The sequence below is a fragment of the Gorilla gorilla genome, chromosome 10 (genome assembly GCF_029281585.2).
Source record: "Gorilla gorilla gorilla isolate KB3781 chromosome 10, NHGRI_mGorGor1-v2.1_pri, whole genome shotgun sequence".
Lineage (NCBI taxonomy): Eukaryota > Metazoa > Chordata > Mammalia > Primates > Hominidae > Gorilla > Gorilla gorilla.
The window spans coordinates 109,110,103-109,129,336 of NC_073234.2; the positions used below are offsets into that span (position 1 = coordinate 109,110,103).

Sequence of the window (19,234 nt, forward strand, 5' to 3'; positions counted from 1 at the left end):
AGGCTTTGGGAGGAACTGAGAATCCCAAATGCTAGGTGGTATCTGAATGTGGCATTACGAGATATAATGCTCTCAACTCTGCAATTTCTCTTGTAAGAGGGAAACAATTCAACCTGTTCTTTGACTCCTTTTCTGGGTTTTCTTGGCTCCAGGCTTCTTAAAACACTGATCACACTGTTCCACCACCCCCAATCTTTACCTCCATTCTCTCTACCCTCCCAGCCCCCACCAAAACACAATTCTTTTCAGGCAAGTGTACCATACAGGTGCTCTGGTGGTCCCGTAACTGAGGATGTAGTTGCCAGCCTTTTAGCAATATCGAGTTCTCTGGAGGCTCTTGAGAGCAGTGGCCTTGGTTAAATTGGACAGAATCACCTTTTTGGTAAATTCCCTTCCGATTCATTTCACAAATGGCTTACATCATTTATGTTGTTTTGTTCAATCCAGTCAGGAAATGAAAGCATTGCCATTTTAATTGTTTTAGAACAGCATTTTACACCTAATATAGACTCCCAAAGCCAGCCAAATGCAGATTTTGGCTCCTAGATCGCTGACTGCATGCTGACTATGTTCTTGAGTGCGGAAGAAAACAGATCCAGCCAAAGACTGATTACCTTCCAAAGGTCACAAAAGAAGTTTCTCTTTAAGAAAGAAAGTAGGTGCCATTAGGTGTTGATTTTTTTTAAAAAAGTCCTTTTAATGTAAACAACATTTGAATAAAAATTATGGTATAATCAACCACAAATCAGTTGGTCAAGTCTCAAATTTTGGCAGTCTCCCTTGGTTCTGTGTTCTTGGGCAAGTTTACTTTCTTTTTCTTTTTCTTTTTCTTTTTTTTGAGACAGGGTCTGGTTCTGTTGCCCAGGCTTGAGTGCAGCAGCGTGATCTTGGCTCACTGCAACCTCTGCCTCAAGCATTGCTCAAGCAACCCTCCCACTTCAACCTCCCAGTTAGCTGGGACTACAGGCGCATGCCACCACACCTGGCTAATTTTTGTATTTTTTTGTAGAGACGAGGTTTTACCATGTTGTCCAGGCTGGTGTAGAACTTCTGAGCTCAAGCGGTCTGCCCACCTCAGCCTCCCAAAGTGCTGGGATTACAGGCAGGAACCACCATACCCAGCCTCTTTTTTTAAAAAATAATTTTTTACTTTGAAATAATTTAAGACAAGAAGTTGCAAAAATAGTACTGAGAGATCCCAGGTACCTTTCACTCAGCTTCCCCCAATGATAATATCTTACGTGATCATAGCACATTGTTAAAAGCAGGAAATTGACATTGGTGCAATACTAGTAATTCAAGAACAGACCTTATTGGAATAGGTTTTACATGCAATCTGTTTTTAGTGTGTGTAGTTTTGTGAAATTTTATTACCTTTGTAGATTCATACATGCTTTTGATTTTTAATGCTCACTTACCGTCAAATTATTTGGAGCCTTTCTTTTTTTTTTTTTTTTTTTTGTAGAGATGGGGGTTCCACCATGTTACCCAGGCTGGTCTCGAACTCCTGAGCTCAAGGGATCTGCCTGCCTTGGCCTCCCAAAGTGCTGGAATTACAGGTGTGAGCCACCACACCTGGCCTATTTGGAGCCTTTGTGTGAATAATTAATAATAGCAAAACTGGAAATTATTTAATCTGGAAATCTCAATTTAATACTCTTAACAAAAAGACTACTGGATTAGAAAGTAGAAAGTCAGGTTCTAATTCCAGCTCTTCAACTAGGCAGTTAAACTTCTTTGGTTAAGTCATTTACATACTTGGTACATCATGTACTCATCTCTGAAATGAGTGAGCTAAATGAAACAAATCTTGATTTCCACTTTCCCTTTTCTAAACATCCTTCTGTGTACTGTATTTTAAAAGGCACCATCTGTATTTTACCACATTGTTCTAGCCAAAAACTTAGGCATCATCCTTGTTTCCTTCTTTGCTGTACCTACCCTCTTTCCTTCTGTATATTCCATTAGCAAGTCTTCTACAACATTCCCCAAATCTGTCTACTTGAGTCCATCCCTTGCCTGGATTACTGCAGTAGCCTTCACATGTACTTTCCCGTAAAACGTTTTCCACATGGCAATCAGAGCCATCTTTTAAAAGTAGAAATCAGACTTTGTTATTCCTCTGCTTAAAACCTCCTCCTAGGACTTTACATTGCACTGAGAATCAGAGCTCCTCACCAGGGCCCAAAAGGGACACCGTGACCTGGGGACTCCTGCTGGCTTCTTCAGTCACATCTACCATTCCCTGCCTTCTCCCTGTAGCCCAGCACAGGCCTCCTCTGTCACTCCAGTCGGCCAAGTCAGTGCCCACCTCGAGGCCTTTGTTCCAGCCTAGCCGTTCTCTGTGCCTGGTGTGCCCTGCTCCCAGTTTTTCTCTAATAAGTGGCTCCCTCTGGTAATTTAGGTGTCAGGCCTCCTTGATGAGGCCTGCCTGATCAGTCCAAATTAGCCACCTCCCAAGTCACTTTCTGCAACATTATCCTGTTTTGTTTCTTGCACAGCATTTAACACTATCTGGAATTATCCTCCGCACTTGATTGGACTTGTTACTTGACAAGTGAATTTCCCTTCTCTAGACTGTAAGCTCTTTCAGAAGTAGGGCAGCTTTAACTGCCTGGTTTATCCTGCATCCCCAGACCCCAGGACAGTGCCTGTCCCATCAATAATTATGTGTTGAGCAGATGCATTTATGGACCAGATCATCACAGAGGATTTTGAAATTGAAAACATTACTTAATTAAATGAAATGTTTAAAATTAATTTTTTGGGATTCTGAAGGGAACTTTTATGATTAAATTTCTGTGTACTACAGGTTGCCTATTGTGTAGTCGTGTTTTAGTAAAAGTTCTTTTCCTGAGGCAGGACCATTTCAGATGGGAAAGATAAGTTTTCTGTGCTCTAGGGACAGTCTCCTGTCTGCCTTGAACACATTAAACAGATGACCTTAATGATCGGAAGAGATGCATTGGAAATACATTCCTTTCCCCCATCAGCAGTGCTTTTGCATTAGCACTGAGCAGGGTTTGACTTTCTTGGTGATACAGAAGGTGCAAGAAGCTTAGTATCATGTGGTTTGACATTTAATCAGACTTGCTTTCCTTGTTAACCTAAAGGCCTTCCTCTTCTTTGGAATTTAATGTGTCAGTAATGGCTCCTAGAGCTGGAACAGATGGAGCTGCTGATGTTCTCACTTAAACGAAAAGAACATGATTTATATCCTCAGCTTCATTTCTTAAATTCTTGTTGAACTTTCATTTGATTGTCAGAGCCACATAACCAGAATGTCACTAAATTTGCTTTGGCGGCATTACCATCTACTTTTGCTTTTTAAGCAGTTTTGGAAATGTGATGTAGTATAGGAATATGAGTACATGTTTTTAAACATGTATTATTCGGAGTTAATGATTCACTGCTGCTGAAGGAGTGGTTTCTGTGTGAAGGCAATGGTTATTTTTTTCATTAAATATTCTCATCAGAAGTTAATATGTTTTTCTTCTCTTATTCTGGAGTTCTCTTATAAAAAATACATGTACTCGTATAGCTGCCAATGAGACAAGTGTTGACATTTTGGTTTCTTTTGTTATGGTTTTATTGTTGTTATTGCTAATGAATGATTTTTGAAGCAAATATGTACTTTCAAGCAAATATGTGCAAATATGAAGTTGGAAGATGATATTTTCTCTTAAAAGCATTTTACCATTTTCACATTGCCATGCCCTTAGCTTTCAGGGTGTTTTCTTGAGTCATTATTTTCTTTTGTTGATTCTTTAAAATGTACCAATGGTGAGTGTGAATTCATAGTATGAAAAATGTGGGTGATAGACTATGATTAGACATAGTTCAAGATAACAGTTTATATGAAAAATTGATGCTCTAAAGCATTTGCTACCAAAATTTGTTTTTGTATGTGTGTGTTACCTTTACTCTTCTCCTTGGGTCCACTTAATGGTTCTGTATTTTTTTGGAGAGCCAAATATGACTTGAAGGTAGTCGGGGAGAGGGAGGAGGAGCAACATGAAATAAGTGTGCTGTTTTATCAGAAGCCACTTATTCACAGGGCCTGAAGTGACAGCTGTTGGGAGAAGTGATATTCATACTGATGGGGGTAAAACTGCCTACTCATTTTGGGGAGCTTTTGTTTTCATAATAAAAATTCTTTGTACAAATAAAGGATGTTCTAAAGGAGAGGACTATTTGCAATTGAGTGTTTTCTATTCTGGCAGCATCTGATTGAAAATCATTTCAGAAATTCTTAGTATTGCATGCAATCATTGTTTAGTAGCTAGATCTTTTTAACTTTATGATAGAATTGTACATTTCATTTCTGTTTTAAGTCCTATCCATGTAGTTAAGTAGTGTAATAAATTATTTTCTTGCCAGCAGGGTGACTTGAGTGAAAAAATATGTATAATTTGGCCAATAGCCTAATTCTGTGACCTCTACAATCCAGATGGATGCCGTGGCTTTACCTTGGTTACATTTCAAATGACTTTAATTGGCCTGAAATTCTATTAGTATGATTGATTCAGGATACCCATTCAAAGTCATCTCATTTGTCTGTGTCATTTGTCATGGATCAAATCTCTGGGCAAAGCAGTCATTGAACCTTGGTTAAACCTCAGACTGTGTCCGTCTGTCAATTTTATAAATGATTGGGAGGAAGGCACTCTTGTGAGTTCTGGATCAGTAGTGATATGATTCTGTTTCTGTTTTTTGCTTTTTTAAATCTACTGCTACATAATAAACCACTCCAAAACTTGGTGCCTTAAAATAACCATTTTACCTTTGTCATGATTTTGCGGGTTAGGAATTAAGAAAGGGCTCAGCCGGGCAGTTTGTCTCTGATCCACATGGTGTCAGCTGAGGAATCTGGGGATAGGGGATCCACTTTTGAGATCTCAGACTCAGATGTCTGGTGCCTTGACCGGGGTGCGTGGCTCTGGGCAGGGGGCTTAGCTGGGGCCCAGCATGTGGTCTCTCCATGTGGCTTAGGTTTCTTTCAGCATGGGAGCTGGGTTTCCCAAAATGTGAGGATGGGAGCTTCAAGGCTGAAGGTTTCTCAGGATGTAGACTCATAAGTCCCAGAACACCAGTTCTCCTGCTTATTGGTCAAGTAAGTCACTAAGTTCAACCCAGACTTGGGGTCAGGAGGGGGTCAGGGAGGGGAGTAGCATTATCCTTCACTTTTCACTGGGAGAAGAAACAAAGGATTTGAGGCCATCATTAATGGCTAGTGATGAGATCACATCAGAATAGCATTTATTTAATAGCAATTTATTACTCTCCTGAGGTTCAGGTGGCTTAAAGTGCAAATATTAGTAGGTAGTTCCATGTAAGGGAATCCCATTCCAAGTGGCACAGCCTTCATTTAAACAAAACTCTGATGTAATTCATTCTAGTCATTTGATGGATGGAGACTCTAAAAGTGGCATGAATATAATCTCAAAATATCTAGAAAGATGTCAGTCCTCTGAGTCATTGTGCAAACTAGTTGGTTGAGAGAGTTCAAAGGCATCATGGATCTTAACAGCTAGAAAAGATTCTAAGAGATTACATCATCATTATCACCTTCTGGAAAGATTTATTGAGCATCTGTTAGGTGCCAGGCCCTGGGAATACAGAAGAGAATATGACTGATTCTTGCCATTGAGACATAGTTGAGGACATAGAATTGATACACAAGAGATGAATAGAAATCCATGGAATATAGACGAACTGGTAAATAAAAGTACAGGTGATAAGAGCACAAGAAGGAGAAGTAATTAATAGAGGCTTAGCTAGGGGCTGGGAAAGGCTGTAAGGACTTTCCATCACTCTGAAAACATAAAGTCCAAAGTGTTGGCCATTACCTACAAGTCCCTTTGAGATCTGGATCCCTGTATCCTCTCTGATCCCCTTTGCTACCTCTCTTTTCCTCACTCACTGGCCTTCCTCCATGGAAGTGTAGGCATTTGAGGATCTTTGCCACTTGCTCATTCCTCTGCCTGGAATGCTCTTTTTCCAGATATTCCCATAGTTTGCTTTCTCACTTCCATCAGATCTCTGGTCAACTGTGCTCTCCTCCAGCCTTCTCTGACCACTCTATCTACTTCCTGTTCATCAACACAGTTTATCTCCATGAAGCCAGGGGCATTGTCTGCCTTGTTAATTATTGTATCCTGAGCACCTAGAGTAGTGCCTGGCATCATTGGTGCCCAACAAAATATGGTTGAATGTATGAATGAGTAAATGAATGCAGAATCTTGAAACAGGGTGTGCTTTTGGGCTGCTGTAACAAAGTAGTGTAAACTGGGTAGCTTATAAACAATAGAAATTTAATTCCCACAGTTCTAGAAGCTGGGAAGTCCAAGATCAAGGCACCAGCAGATTAGGTGTCTGGTGAGGGCCCATTTCCTGGTTCATAGACGGTACCTTGTTGTGTCTTCACATGGTAGGAGGGTCAAGATAGCTCTCTCGGGCTTCTTTTATATGGGTACCAATCTTGTTCATGAAGGCTCTGCCAAAGGTAAGATTTAGCAAAGTGGAGAACAGATGATATTGCTGGATGCCTGCAAGGCAGAGTGAAAGAGAAGCAGAAAGTTACATAATATATTCATAGATCACGTGCATCAGCTCTCTGACACCAGGGGTCCTTATTTTACAACTCTGAGTCCTGCAAACCATTTTGCAAATATGAAAGCATTGTAATAGGGCTTGCACAGGAAGTGATTTATTTTTTTCTTTATTTTTAACTTTTATTATAGGTTTGGCAATACATACGAAGGTTTGTTAGGTAGGTAAACATGTGTCACAGAGGTTTGTTGTACAGATTATTTCATCACCCAGGTATTAAGCCCAGTACCCAGTAGTTATCTTTTTTGCTCCTCTCCCTCTTCCTACCCTCTCCCCTCAAGTAGACCCGAGTATCTATTGTTTCCTTCTTTGTATTCATATATTCTTATCATTCAGCTCCCACTAAAAAGTGAGAACATGCAGTATTTGGTTTTCTGTTCCTGAGTTAGTCTGCTAAGGGTAATTAGCCTTCAGCTCTATCCATATTCCCACAAAAGACATGATCTTGTTCTTTTTTATAGCTATGTAGTATTCCATGGTGCATATGTACCACATTTTTTTAATCCAGTTTGTCATTGATGGGCATTTAAGTTGATTCCATGTCTTTGCTGTTGTGAATAGTGCTTCGGTGAACATTCATGTGTGTGTGTCTTTATGGTTGGATGATTTATATTCGTCTGGCTATATACCCAGTAATGGGATTGCTGGGTCGAATGGTAGTTCTGCTTTTAGGTCTTTGAGCCATAGTACTTTCCACAAGTGGTTCATTTTAACTAGAATAGCTGGTTCATGACTGGTGGCAGTTATTGGAGAACTTGCCTTTCTTGAAAAATATTCTGTACTATACCATTTCTTTGTCTTTTCTCCTGCTCATATTTCTGTCTGGAATATCCAGCTTTTTGTATTGACCTGTTGAAATTCCATATGAATGTTCCAAAATATAGTGACTTAAAACCACAGTTTATTATTTCTCACAATTTGGTGTGTTGGCTGGGTTCAGCTGAGTGGTTTTCTGTTCCATGTGGTGGTGTCTGCTAGCATCACTAATACAGCAGATGTTTTCAGTTTCAGAACTTGGCTGGACTAGAATGCCCAAGAAAGCTTTACTCTCATGTTTCCTGTTGGCTGTGGACTAGAGTTCCTTAGTTTTCCTCCATAATGTCTCATTTCCTCTGGTATCTAGACCAGCCACCTTACAGCATGGTGGCTGGGTTCCAAGTGTGAGAATAAGGAAGCTTTTACTTCATTTTACTTTTCCTTTTTTTTTTTTTTTGAGACAGAGTCTTGCTCTGTTGCCCAGGCTGGAGTGCAGTGGCACAATCTCGGCTCACTGCAACCTCTGCCTCCTGGGTTCAAGCAATTCTCCTTCCTCAGCCTCCCTAGTAGCTGAGATTACAGGTGCACACCACCACACCGGCTAAATTCTGTATTTTTAGTAGAGATGGGGTTTCACCATGTTGGCCAGGCTGGTCTTGAACTCTTGACCTCAGGTGATCCACCCACCTTGGCCTCCCAAAGGGCTGGGATTACAGGCGTGAACCACCATGCCTGGCCAGCTTCTATTTCTCTTGAAGCCTAGATCTAGAACTGGCACATCAGTTTCATCACATCCTATTGGTCAAAATGAGTCACAAGGCCAGCCCAAATTCAAAGGGAGGGGAAGTAAATTCCCCTTCTTGATGGGATAGTTGGGATGCGCAGACAGGGATAGGAAGAATGATTAGTGGTGATGTTTGCTGACAGTCCTCCTCAGTATGCTTAGATATTTGTTAGCATTATCTTTTCAGTAAAAGATAGGTATTATTAGTGAAGTCCAAGGCCTTTGAGTATTATTTGAACCCTTTGGTTTTGAGCTATGAATTGTTTATAGAGTGAATTGCTGTGAACATTTTGGGCTTTATTGAGCCGCAGCTGAAGATGATCATTGATTGACTGCCCCCCCCACCCCCCCCACCCCCGCCTTTTTTTTTTTTTTTTTTGCTTTACTTGCCATTCATATTGTGTTGTACATGTTCCTCTGGGTATATTAGAGGTTGAAATCAAAAGCCAAAGGAATCTGAAGGGGGTCCTCAGTTCTTCTCTGGGTCTTACTGTAACCTAGAGCAAGTGACTCCATCAGCAGGACAAGTAAACTCGGGAAAAGAAGCAAAAAGGAAACAAGCCAGTTGCTCTGGGCTGAGATAATGTTAAATGGCAGAGGGAAGCTTGAGTTACTCAACTGCTGCTTGGCTTCCATCTTCTCTGTCCTTGTTTCTCTGATTCAATTCTTGCTTCCTACAGTTGATTTCCCACATAGCAAGCAGAGGGATCTTTTAAAAATGTAAGTCAGATCATGTTATTCTCCAGCTTAAAAACCCGAGGGGGGATTTCATTGTACTTGTAATAAAATCCAGACTCCTCATCATAAATTAGCTCCCACTCTTGCCTCTTTACCTCTTCTCTTACTCTTCTCCCCTCCCTCTTTATCAGCCACATTTTATTTCTTTCTGTTCCTTGAGCCCTCGAGGTTCATCCTGCCAAATTCATCCCATTTTAGGGGTTTTGTACTTGCTGTTCCCTCTCTCTGGAACACTCTGACCCTAGATCTTTGTGTGGCTGGTTCTTCATTCAAGCCTCAGCCCAGAGGACCTCATAAAAACCTTTTGTACCCTCCTAGACTCTTTTTTTTTTTTTTTTTTTTTCTGGAGACAGAGTCTCACTCTGTCCCCCAGGTTGGAGTGCAGTGGCACAATCTCAGCTCACTGCAACCTCCACCTCCCCAGTTCAAGTGATTCTTGTGCCTCAGCCTCCTGAGTAGTTGGGATTACGGGCGTGAGCCACCACTCCTGGCTAATTTTTGTATTTTTAGTAGAATTGGGGTTTCACCATGTTGGCCAAGCTGCTCTTGAACTCCTGACCTCAGGTGATCTGCCCACCTCGGTCTCCCAAAATGCTGGGATTACAGGCATGAGCCACCACACCTGGTCTCCTAGACTCTTAACAGTGCACGAGACACTCGCCCTCTCACAGTTCCTATGTTCTGTTTTTTCTAGCACTGACTGTTCTTTTTCTCTCTTTTCTCATGTATAAAGGTGGGGTTAATAAAAGAGGTACATACTTCGTAGAGTTGTTAAGAGGATTAAACTAGTTACTATTTAGAAGAGTATCTGGAGCATGATATTGCTCTCAAATATAGCTTTATTGTTATATCATTCTTTACTACCTGAAATTGTCCTGCTTAGTTATATGCTAGTTTATTGTCTTTCACTTATTGCTAGTGTCAGCCTTTTGCAAGCAAGGACAGCATTTACATATCTTTTTTACAGCTCATCCGTACTCCTAGTGTGTTGTCATACACAGTAGGTCCTTGACAAGTACTCGTAAAGTCAATAAATGAAAGGCAGGAATATTTATTTTGAACAGGTCAGAAAAAACATTAGTAACATTAAATTAAAGCTTGCGAAAGTTGAATGAATTGTAAAAGATTGTTTAGTTGTTCAAAATGGGTTTTGGATTTTTGGTCCAGAAGCATTCTGTTCCAGGACACTGAAAGAACCCAGGGATAATTCATTGTTAATTTTTATTTTTATGGAATTTTGAAGAGTGAGAAATTGTTGGAATTATGAAGACAGGTAAATGACATTCTGATTTTCGAGAGTGAGGAATGTGGGCTTAAAAACTGTAGACTAGGAGCTTTATGCTACTTGTGGGCAGAATTCTAGAATGGGTTATTAAAAGGATGATTTGTGAATGCTTAGGACAGTGTTGTTTAGTGGGAAAGTGGAGCACCCTTAGAGAAAAGAGGCCTGGAGAAATGAATTGATTTTTTTTTTCAGGTGACTACTGAGCTTGGTGGCAGAATTGAGAATAAAGACTCCCTGACTTCAGACCAGTGTTCTCTCTGTTCCAGTAGTGTTTTCAATCTGGGACCATAGAGCTGCTCAAATTCAAGCAAAATAGAATCTTTTTTGTGTGTGTCTTTATTTTGAAGATCGTTTTTTTTTAAAGCCACTTTCAAAAACAGTTTTTCAGTTGGGGTATATTGACCTCTGAAAGTTCTAGGACACAGTCTCAGGAGCCCTTGAGATTTAGTTCTCCTTCCCACCACTTTAAAAGAGGTCTGTGCGGTACTCCAGGTTTAGAAACTTGGTACCATGATATTTTGCCAGTTTATCTTATTAACTGAATGCTGTCTGTAGTGACTGCAGAAAACAGTGTTATGTTCTTCTGTCAGACTTGTGCTGTTCAATATGGTTGCACGTAGCCATGTGTGGCCATTGAGCGTGAAAATGTGACTCCTGTAAGTTGATTATAGACTACCATGTAATATAGTCACCCCTCAGTGTCCGAGGGGTATTGGTTCCAGGACCCCCTGCACATACCAAAATCCACAGATGCTCAAGTTCCTCATATAAAAATGGCATAGTATTTTTATGTGATCCACATACAGCCTCCTGTATACTTTAAATCATCTCTGGATAATTTATAATACCTAATACAATGTAAATGCTATGTAAATAGTTGTTATATTGTTTGTTTGTTTTCTTAAAGTTTTTTTTAGTGGTTGTATTGTTATTGTTTATTTAAAAAATATTTTCAATTCAAGGTTGGCTGAATCTGCACATACAGAACCTGGGGATACGGAGGGCTGACTGTATCATACACATTAGATTTCAAAGACTTAGTATGAAAAAATAATGTAAATATCTCATGATTTATTTTGAATATCTGTTGCAATGATATTTTTGATATATTGGGTTACATAAAATATATTAAAATTAATTTCATCTGGCTTTTCCTTTTTAAAACGTGGCTACTAGACAATTTAAAATTATATATGTGACTGGCATTCATTAGAACTTGATATCTCTCTCAGGAGGAAAGGTGGAAGGAACTGGTGGATATCACCGTGCAGATGAGGTGATATGACAGCTGCCTTCAGCTCTTTGGATGGCTCTCATTCATAAAAGAGATTCTTTCTGTTCTGTGTTTCTCAAAAGGTCGAACGAAGACATAGAAAAAGCAAGTTAATGTAAGATAGACCCTTCTAAAATAGTTGTCCAAAGAAAATATAGGCTCCTTCTAGAGATAATGAATTCCTTGTCACTATACATAATTCAAGAAGAGGCTAAATAGCTGCTTAATGAGGTTGTTTAGAGGGAGATCAGGTGGTTAAAAGTAATGCCTTTCCAATCCTGAGAATTTGTGACTTGATGAAATTGGGCAAAGGGCTGATTTTACAGCTACATGAAATAAATGGATTCTGTGGGCAGGAGAAGAAAGCATTTTATTTCACTCCCTGTGCTTTTCCTTTAAACTTTCACATGAGTATTTTCCAGTTGAGGAGCTTTTGCATTCTTGATTACAGAAAGATGTTTGATTGTCTAATCCCAGGGAATCTGGTGAACAGTGTATCAGTTAGGAATGTGCTTGGCAACAAGTAAACAAACAAACAAACCAAAGTGACAATGGCAAATAAGTAGAGATTTATTTTAATCCTATAACAAGAACTCTGGAGGTCAGCTGCTTCTGGCATTGATTCATTGGCTCAAAGGCATCAGAGCGAGTGTCTCTGCTATTCTCTTGGCCTTCCTTTTCCTCGTAGTAGCAAGGCAGTCACAGCTACCAACAGCACATCCATAAGGCTGGAAGAGGCACGGAAGTTGTTCAGCCCCTACTGCATCTGTCAGTTTTTCTCGGGAAAAGCAGTAGTCTTTCCAGAAATCCTCAACACAATTCCTCTTCTGATTCATTGGGCAGAATTGTCTCATGGCCACTCCTTGGTACAAGGGAGGCTGCAAAGTGAATGTTTGCTCTTCTAGACTCTACGATTGAGACAAGACAGGAGGAGAAGGAGGTTGGGAATGGCATTTGTGTCAGCCAAAAAGAACAGGGTCTGCCGCAGATAGTTTAAGGTGTGACTGAGGGCACCACTCCCAAGTCAAACATCAAGTGCTTGGGAGTTGAGACATCATCCAATGTCCTTTTTTTTATTAAAAAAAAATTCTTTCACTAAGTGGTTTTAGCTGCCATTGATGATTGTAGCCTTGGATGAGTTTTATTAAACAATTCTTTCTTTTTAGAGAGGAGAAAATTGAGGACCCGAGAAGTTCACGCCTTTGATTTCTATTGAAATTACTCATAGGGTAAGAGTGAGAGTTCTTGCTTTGCCTTTTCCACCTTCCTGACTTCATCAGCAAAGAAGAGAATCTTGGTTTTATTTTTCATTGTCTGCAAATGATATGTCCATAACAGTAGTTATTTGTCACAAAAATACTTCACAAGAACATTGGTAAACACATACAAATATTAGCAGTTCTGAACAGGCATTTATTGTAGAGGAACCTGTTTATGATGAGAAATATGAAAGAATTGAGACAGTGGGCCTCTACCATAGAGGAGGGAAGAAACTAGTTGGGTGAAATTTAGTGTTAGGATGTTTTGTCAAAAAACTATTTTTCGGAGGCTGAGGCAGGAGGATTGCTTGAGACCAGGAGTTCCAGACCAGCCTGGACAACATGGCAAGATTCCATATCTACAAAAATAAATAAATAGAAATTAAAAAAATTTTTTTTCATCTTTAACATTAATGGCAAATATTTAGAGCTATATTTAATGGAAGTATATGTGAATTGGTGGTATAAACAGATTTTTCCAAACTCTTTTTACTTGTAATTTCTGTGGCTGTAACAGACTTTTACTAGCCTCTTAGGAGTTTCTTAAATCCTTTTTCCCCATTTTCTTTGGTCTATGATAAAGAAGTAATCTGAAGTAGAAAAAAATTATTTAGGCTGGGCACAGTGGCTCACGCCTGTAATCCCAGCACTTTGAGAGGCTGAGGCGGGGGGATCACTTGAGGTCAGGAGTTCGAGATTAGCTTGGCCAACATGGTGAAATACAAAAATACAAAAATTAGCCAGGCGTAGTGGCAGATGCCTGTAATCCAAGCTACTCGGGAGGCTGAGGCATGAGAATCGCTTGAATCCGGGAGGCGGAGGTTGCAGTGAGCTGAGATTGTGCCACTGCACTCTAGCCTGTGTGACAGAGCAAGACTCCACCTCAGGAAAAAAAAAGGAAAAAAATTACTTAGATGAGCTAATTTTTGAAGATGGTCTTATAAAGTTTATTTTTTATTAATACACTTTATTTTTTAGAGCAGTTTTAGATTCCCAGCAATATTGGGTGGAAAGTATGAAGAATTGCTATATACTTCCTTCCCCTGCAGATGCACAGCTCCTCCCACTGTCTACAGTTCCCAGGAGAGGTGTGACATTTGTTATCATTGATGAACTTATATTGACACATCATTATTACCCAAAGTCCATAGTTTACCTTAGGGTTCATTCTTGATATTGTACATCCTATGGGTTGGGACAAATATATAACGACATGTATCCACATTTATGGAATCATACAGAGTATTTTCACTGCCCTAAAAATTCTCTGTGCTCTTGATTGTTCATCCCTCCTTCCGCACAACCCCTAGAAACCACTGATTGTTTTACTATCGCCATAGTTTTGCCTTTCTAGACTACTATATCGTTGGAATCATGTAGTGTGTGGCCTTTGCAGATTGGCTTCTTTTACTTGGTAATATGCATTGAAGTTCCCCCCATGTTTTTTCATGACTTAATAGCTCGTTTCCTTTTAGTGCTGAATAATATCCCATTGTCTGGATATCACCGTTTATTTATCCATTCACCTACTGAAGGATATCTTGAATGCTCCAAGTTTTGGCAATTATGAATAAAGCTGCTTATAAACATCTATGTGCAGGTTCCTGTGTGGACATGCATTTTCAGTTCATTTAGGTAAATACCAAGAAGCATGACTGCTGGATCATATTTTAAGAATATGTTTAGTTTTGTGAAGAATTACCAAACTGTCTTCCAAAGTGGCTATACCATTTTGTGTTCCTACCAGCAATAAATGAGAGTTTCTGTTGCATCACACTTTACCAGCATTTGGTGTTGTCAGAGTTTTGGATTGTGACCATCTATTGGGTGTATAGTGGTATCTCATTGTGTTTTAATTTGTGTTTCCTTAATGATATATGATGTTGAACATCTTTTCACATACTTACTTGCCATCTGTATATCTTCTTTGGTGAGATATCTGTACAGGTCTTTGGCCATTTTTTAAATCAAGTTGTTCCTTTTCTTGTTGAATTTTAAGAGTTCTTTGTCTATTTTTGGTAACAGCCCTTTATCATATGTGTCCTCTGCAAATATTTTTTCTAGTCTAACTCATCTTCTCATTCTCTTGACAGTGCCTTTCACAGAGCACACTTTTTAATTTTAATGAAATCTAGCTTATCAATTATTTCTTTCATGGATTTCTACCTTTGGTGTTATACCTAAAAAGTCATCACCATACCCATAATAACCTAGATTTTCTCCTATGTTATCTTCCAGGAATTTTAAAGTTTTGTGTTTTACATTTAGGTCTGTGATCTATTTTTTATTTTTTTAGAGTTTCGCTCTGTTGCCTAGGCTGGAGTGCAGTGGCATGATCTTGGCTTACTACAACCTCCGCCTCCTGGGGTTTAAGCAATTCTCCTGCCTCAGCCTCTCAAGTAGCTGGGACTACAGGCATGCACCACCACATCTGGGTAATTTTTGTATTTTTAGTAGAGATGGGATTTCACCATGTTGGCCAGGCAGGTCTCAAACTCCTGACCTCAAGTGATCCACTCACCTTGGGCTCCCAAAGTGTTAGGATTACAGGTGTGAGCCACCGCGCCCTTCCTGTGATCTATTTTGAGTTAACTTTTATGAAGGGTCTAACATCTGTGCCTGGATTCTTTTTGTTTTTTTGCACGTGGATGTTCACTTGTTCCAGCACCATTTGTTGAATGGACTGTCTTTGCCCCATTGTATTGCTTTTTCTCCATTGTCAAAGATCACTTAACTTTGTTTATGTGAGTTTAGTTTTGGGTTCTCTGTTCTATTCCATTCATTTATTTGTCTGTTCTTCTACCGATATCACACTGTCTTGATGACTGTAGCTGTACATTAAGCCGTAAAGTCAGGTAGTGGCAGTCCTTAAACTTTGTCCTTTAACATTGAGTTGGCTGTTCTGGGTCTTTTGCCTCTATATATAAACTTTAGAATCAGTTTGCCAGTATCCACAAAATAGTGTGCTGGGATTTTGATTGGGATTGCATTGAATCTATAAAGTTGAGAATAGCTGACATTTTGACAGTGTTGAGTCCATGAACATGGGATATCTGTTTATTCAATTCTTCTTTGGTTTCTTTCACCAGTTTTGTAGTTTTCCTCATATAGATCTTGTACATATTTTATTAGATTTATACCTAAGCATTTTGATCTTTGGGGGGGTGCTAATGTAAATGGTAATGTGTTTTTAATTTTTAATTTCACTTGGTCATTGCTGGTATATGGGGAGGTAATTGACTTTTGTCTATTAAACTTTTATTCTGGATCTTCTTATAATTGCTTATTAGTTCCAGGAATTTTTTGTTTATTCTTTTGGAATTTTCTACATAGACAATCATGTCATCTGTGAAGAAGACAGTTTTGTGTCTTCCTTCTTAATCTACATACCTTTTGTTTCTTTTTCTTGTCTTATTGCACCAGTTATGACTTCCAGTTTGATCTTGAAAAGCAGTGGTAATAAGGGACATCCTTGCCTGGTTCCTGGTCTTAGTGGGAAAGTCTCAATTTTCTCTCTTTTTTTTTTTTTTTTTTTTTTTTTTGAGACACAGTCTGGCTCTGTCACCCAGGCTGGAGTGCAGTGGTGTGAACATGGCTCACTGCAGCCTTGACCTCATGGGCTGAAGTAATCCTGCCACTTCAGTCTTCCGAGTAGCTTGAAATACAGATGTGCACCACCATGCCTGACTAATTTTTGTATTTTTTGTAGAGATGGGGTTTTGTCATGTTGCCCAGGCTGGTCTTGAACTCCTAGGCTCTAGCAATCTTCTTGCCTCAGCCTCCCAAAGTGCTGGGATTACAGGTGTGGGTCACTGTGCCTGGCTGACTTTCTCACTGTTAAGTATGATGTTAGCTGTAGGGTTTTTAAAAATATGTTTTTTATCAAGTTGAGGAGATTCCCTTCTATTCCTAGTTTGATGAAAGTTTTTATTATGAATAGGTGGTGAGTTTTGTCAAATGATATGATCATGTGATTTTTCTAATTAAGTCTGTTGATGTGATGGATTAGATTACATTTATTGATTTTGTATGTTGAACCAGCCTTGCATAATTGGGATAAATCCCACTTGGTCATGGTGTATAATTCTTTTTATACATTTTTAGATTTGATTTGCTAATACTTTTTTGAGGATTTTTGCGTTTATGTTCAAGAGAGACATTGGTCCATAGTTTTCTTTTCTTGTGATGTCTTTGGTGTTGGTATTAGGGTGATGCTGACTTCATAGAATGAGTTAGGAAGTATTTCCACTGCTTCTAGCTTCTGAAAGATATTGCAGAGAATTGTTACAATTTCTTCCTTAAATGTTTGATAGAATTTATCAGTGAACTCACCTGGGCTTGGTACTTTCTATTTTAAAGGTTATTAAATATTGATTCAAATGTTTAATAGATGCAGGCCAACTTAGATTGTTTATTTTTGTGTGTGAGTATTGGCAGGTTGTGTTTTTCAATGAATTGTTCCTTTTCAGGTATGTTATCAAATTTGTGGGCATAAAGTTGTTTATAAAACTTCTTTATCCTTTTAATGTTCATGGGATCTGTAATGATGTTCTCTTTTTCATTTCTGATATTAGTAATTTGTATTCTGTCTCCTTTTTTCTTAGCCTGTCTAGAAGCTTACTGATTTCATCTATCTTTTCAAAGAGCAAACATTGCTTTATTGATTTTTTCCATTGATTTCTTGTGTTCTCTTTCGTTAATTTCTGCTCTAATTTTTATAATTTTTTTTGCTTTTGCTTACTTTGGATTTAATTTGCTTTTCTTTTTCTAGTTTCTAAAGGGGAAAACTTGGGTTGTTGATCTTAGGTCTTTCTTCTTTCATAATTTTTGCATCCAAATCCTATGCATTTCCCTTTGCTTTAGCTAGAAACTACAAATTTTGATAAGTTGTTTCCATTTTTATTTAGTTCAAAATATTTTTTTTAATTATCTTGAGAATTCTCTTACCCCTATGTTACTTAGAAGTGTACTGTTTTATCTCCAAGTACTTTGGAATTTTCCAGCTATGTTTTTATTATTAATTTTTTATTTAAGTCCATTGTGATCTGACAGCAGATTTTATATGGTTTCTATGTTTTTAAATTTATTAGAGTGTGTTTTATGGCCTAAAATGTGGTCTATCATGGTGAATAGTCCATATGAGCTTGAGAAAAATGTGTAATCTGCTGTTGTTTGATGGAATAGTCTATAGACGTCATTTACATACAATTGATTGATGTTGAGTTTATGTCCTTCCTGATTTTTTGCCTGCTAGATATGCCTATTTCTGAGGGATGCTAAGCCTCCAAATATAATAGTGGATTCACCTCTTTTTTCTTACAGTTCTATCAGTTTTACCTCATGTATTTTAATGCTCTGTTGTTAGGCACATACACACTAATGATTGTTACGTATTCTTGGAATATTGACCCCTTTATCATTTTGTAATGCCTCTCTCTATCTCTGATAACCTTTCTTGCTCTGTAGTTTGCTATGTCTGAAATTACTGTAGCTACTCCCACTTTCTTTTGATTATTGTTAGTGTGGTATAGCTTTCTCCAACCATTTAAATCTACATATGTCTTTATATTTAAAGTGGACTTTTTGTAGACCACATATGATTGGGTTTTGTTTTTTGATCTACCTTGACAATTCCTGTTTTTCACTTAGTGTGTTTAGACCACTGGCATTTGAGGTGATTGTTAGTTGGGTATATAGTTGGATACCTACCATATTTGTTATTGTGTTCTATTTGTTGCCCTTGTTTTTTGTTTCTATTTTTATCTTCCACACTTTTTTGCCTTTTATGGTTTATTATTTAGTATTAAATCATTTTACATTATTCCATTTTCTCTTTTGTAACATATAAAGTATACTTCTTTTTAAAAATTATTTGTAGAAATGAAGTCTCAACTGTGTTGCCCAGGCGGGTCTCAAACTCATGGGCTCAAACAGTCTTCCCGTCTTGGCCTCCCAAAGTGCTGGGATTAACAGATGTGAGCCACCATGCTCCTTTTTTTGTTTTTTTAAACTTTTTTAAAGTGGTTTCCCTAGAAGTTTGCTGTATATATTTAGAACTCATACAAGACCAATTTCAAATAACTCTGTACTAATACATGGGCAGTGTATTTCATTATAATAATGAAATATTCCTAATTTCTCCCTCCTGTCTTATGCTGTCATTCATTTCACTTATACATTAGCGTATATAACTATATGTGTATGCACATACACAAACACACACATATATATATATATATACACACACAGCCCTCCATATATGTGGGCTTTGCCTCCATGGAGTCAACCAACTGTGGATCAGAATATTTGAAAAAGAATGGATAGTTGCATCTGTACTGCACACGTACAGATGTTTTTCTCTTGTCATTATTTTCTAAACAATACAGTATAACAACTATTTGCATAGTATTAGGTATTATAAGTAATCTAGAGATGATTTAAAGTACATAAGATGATGTATGTAGATTAAAAGCAAATAATGCATCATTTTATATAAGGGACTTGAGCATTCATGGATTTTGGTATCC

The 19,234-nt window shown here is 38.4% G+C and overlaps 1 protein-coding gene across 6 annotated transcripts in view; it reads left to right on the forward strand.

The window, feature by feature from the left end:
* CRADD (CASP2 and RIPK1 domain containing adaptor with death domain) overlaps window positions 1-19,234 on the forward strand; it is a 367,800-nt gene that overhangs the window by 25,321 nt on the left and 323,245 nt on the right. The window contains exon 3 of one of the 6 annotated variants that reach the window (XM_063694215.1): window positions 12,615-12,859. The exons of the other annotated variants lie outside the window; for them this stretch is intronic. Within the exon in view, the coding sequence (XP_063550285.1) occupies window positions 12,615-12,664 (50 nt within the window). The 3' untranslated portion in view covers window positions 12,665-12,859. Of the gene's footprint in view, window positions 1-12,614; window positions 12,860-19,234 lie in introns of those variants that run through there. 6 annotated transcript variants of the gene reach the window in all.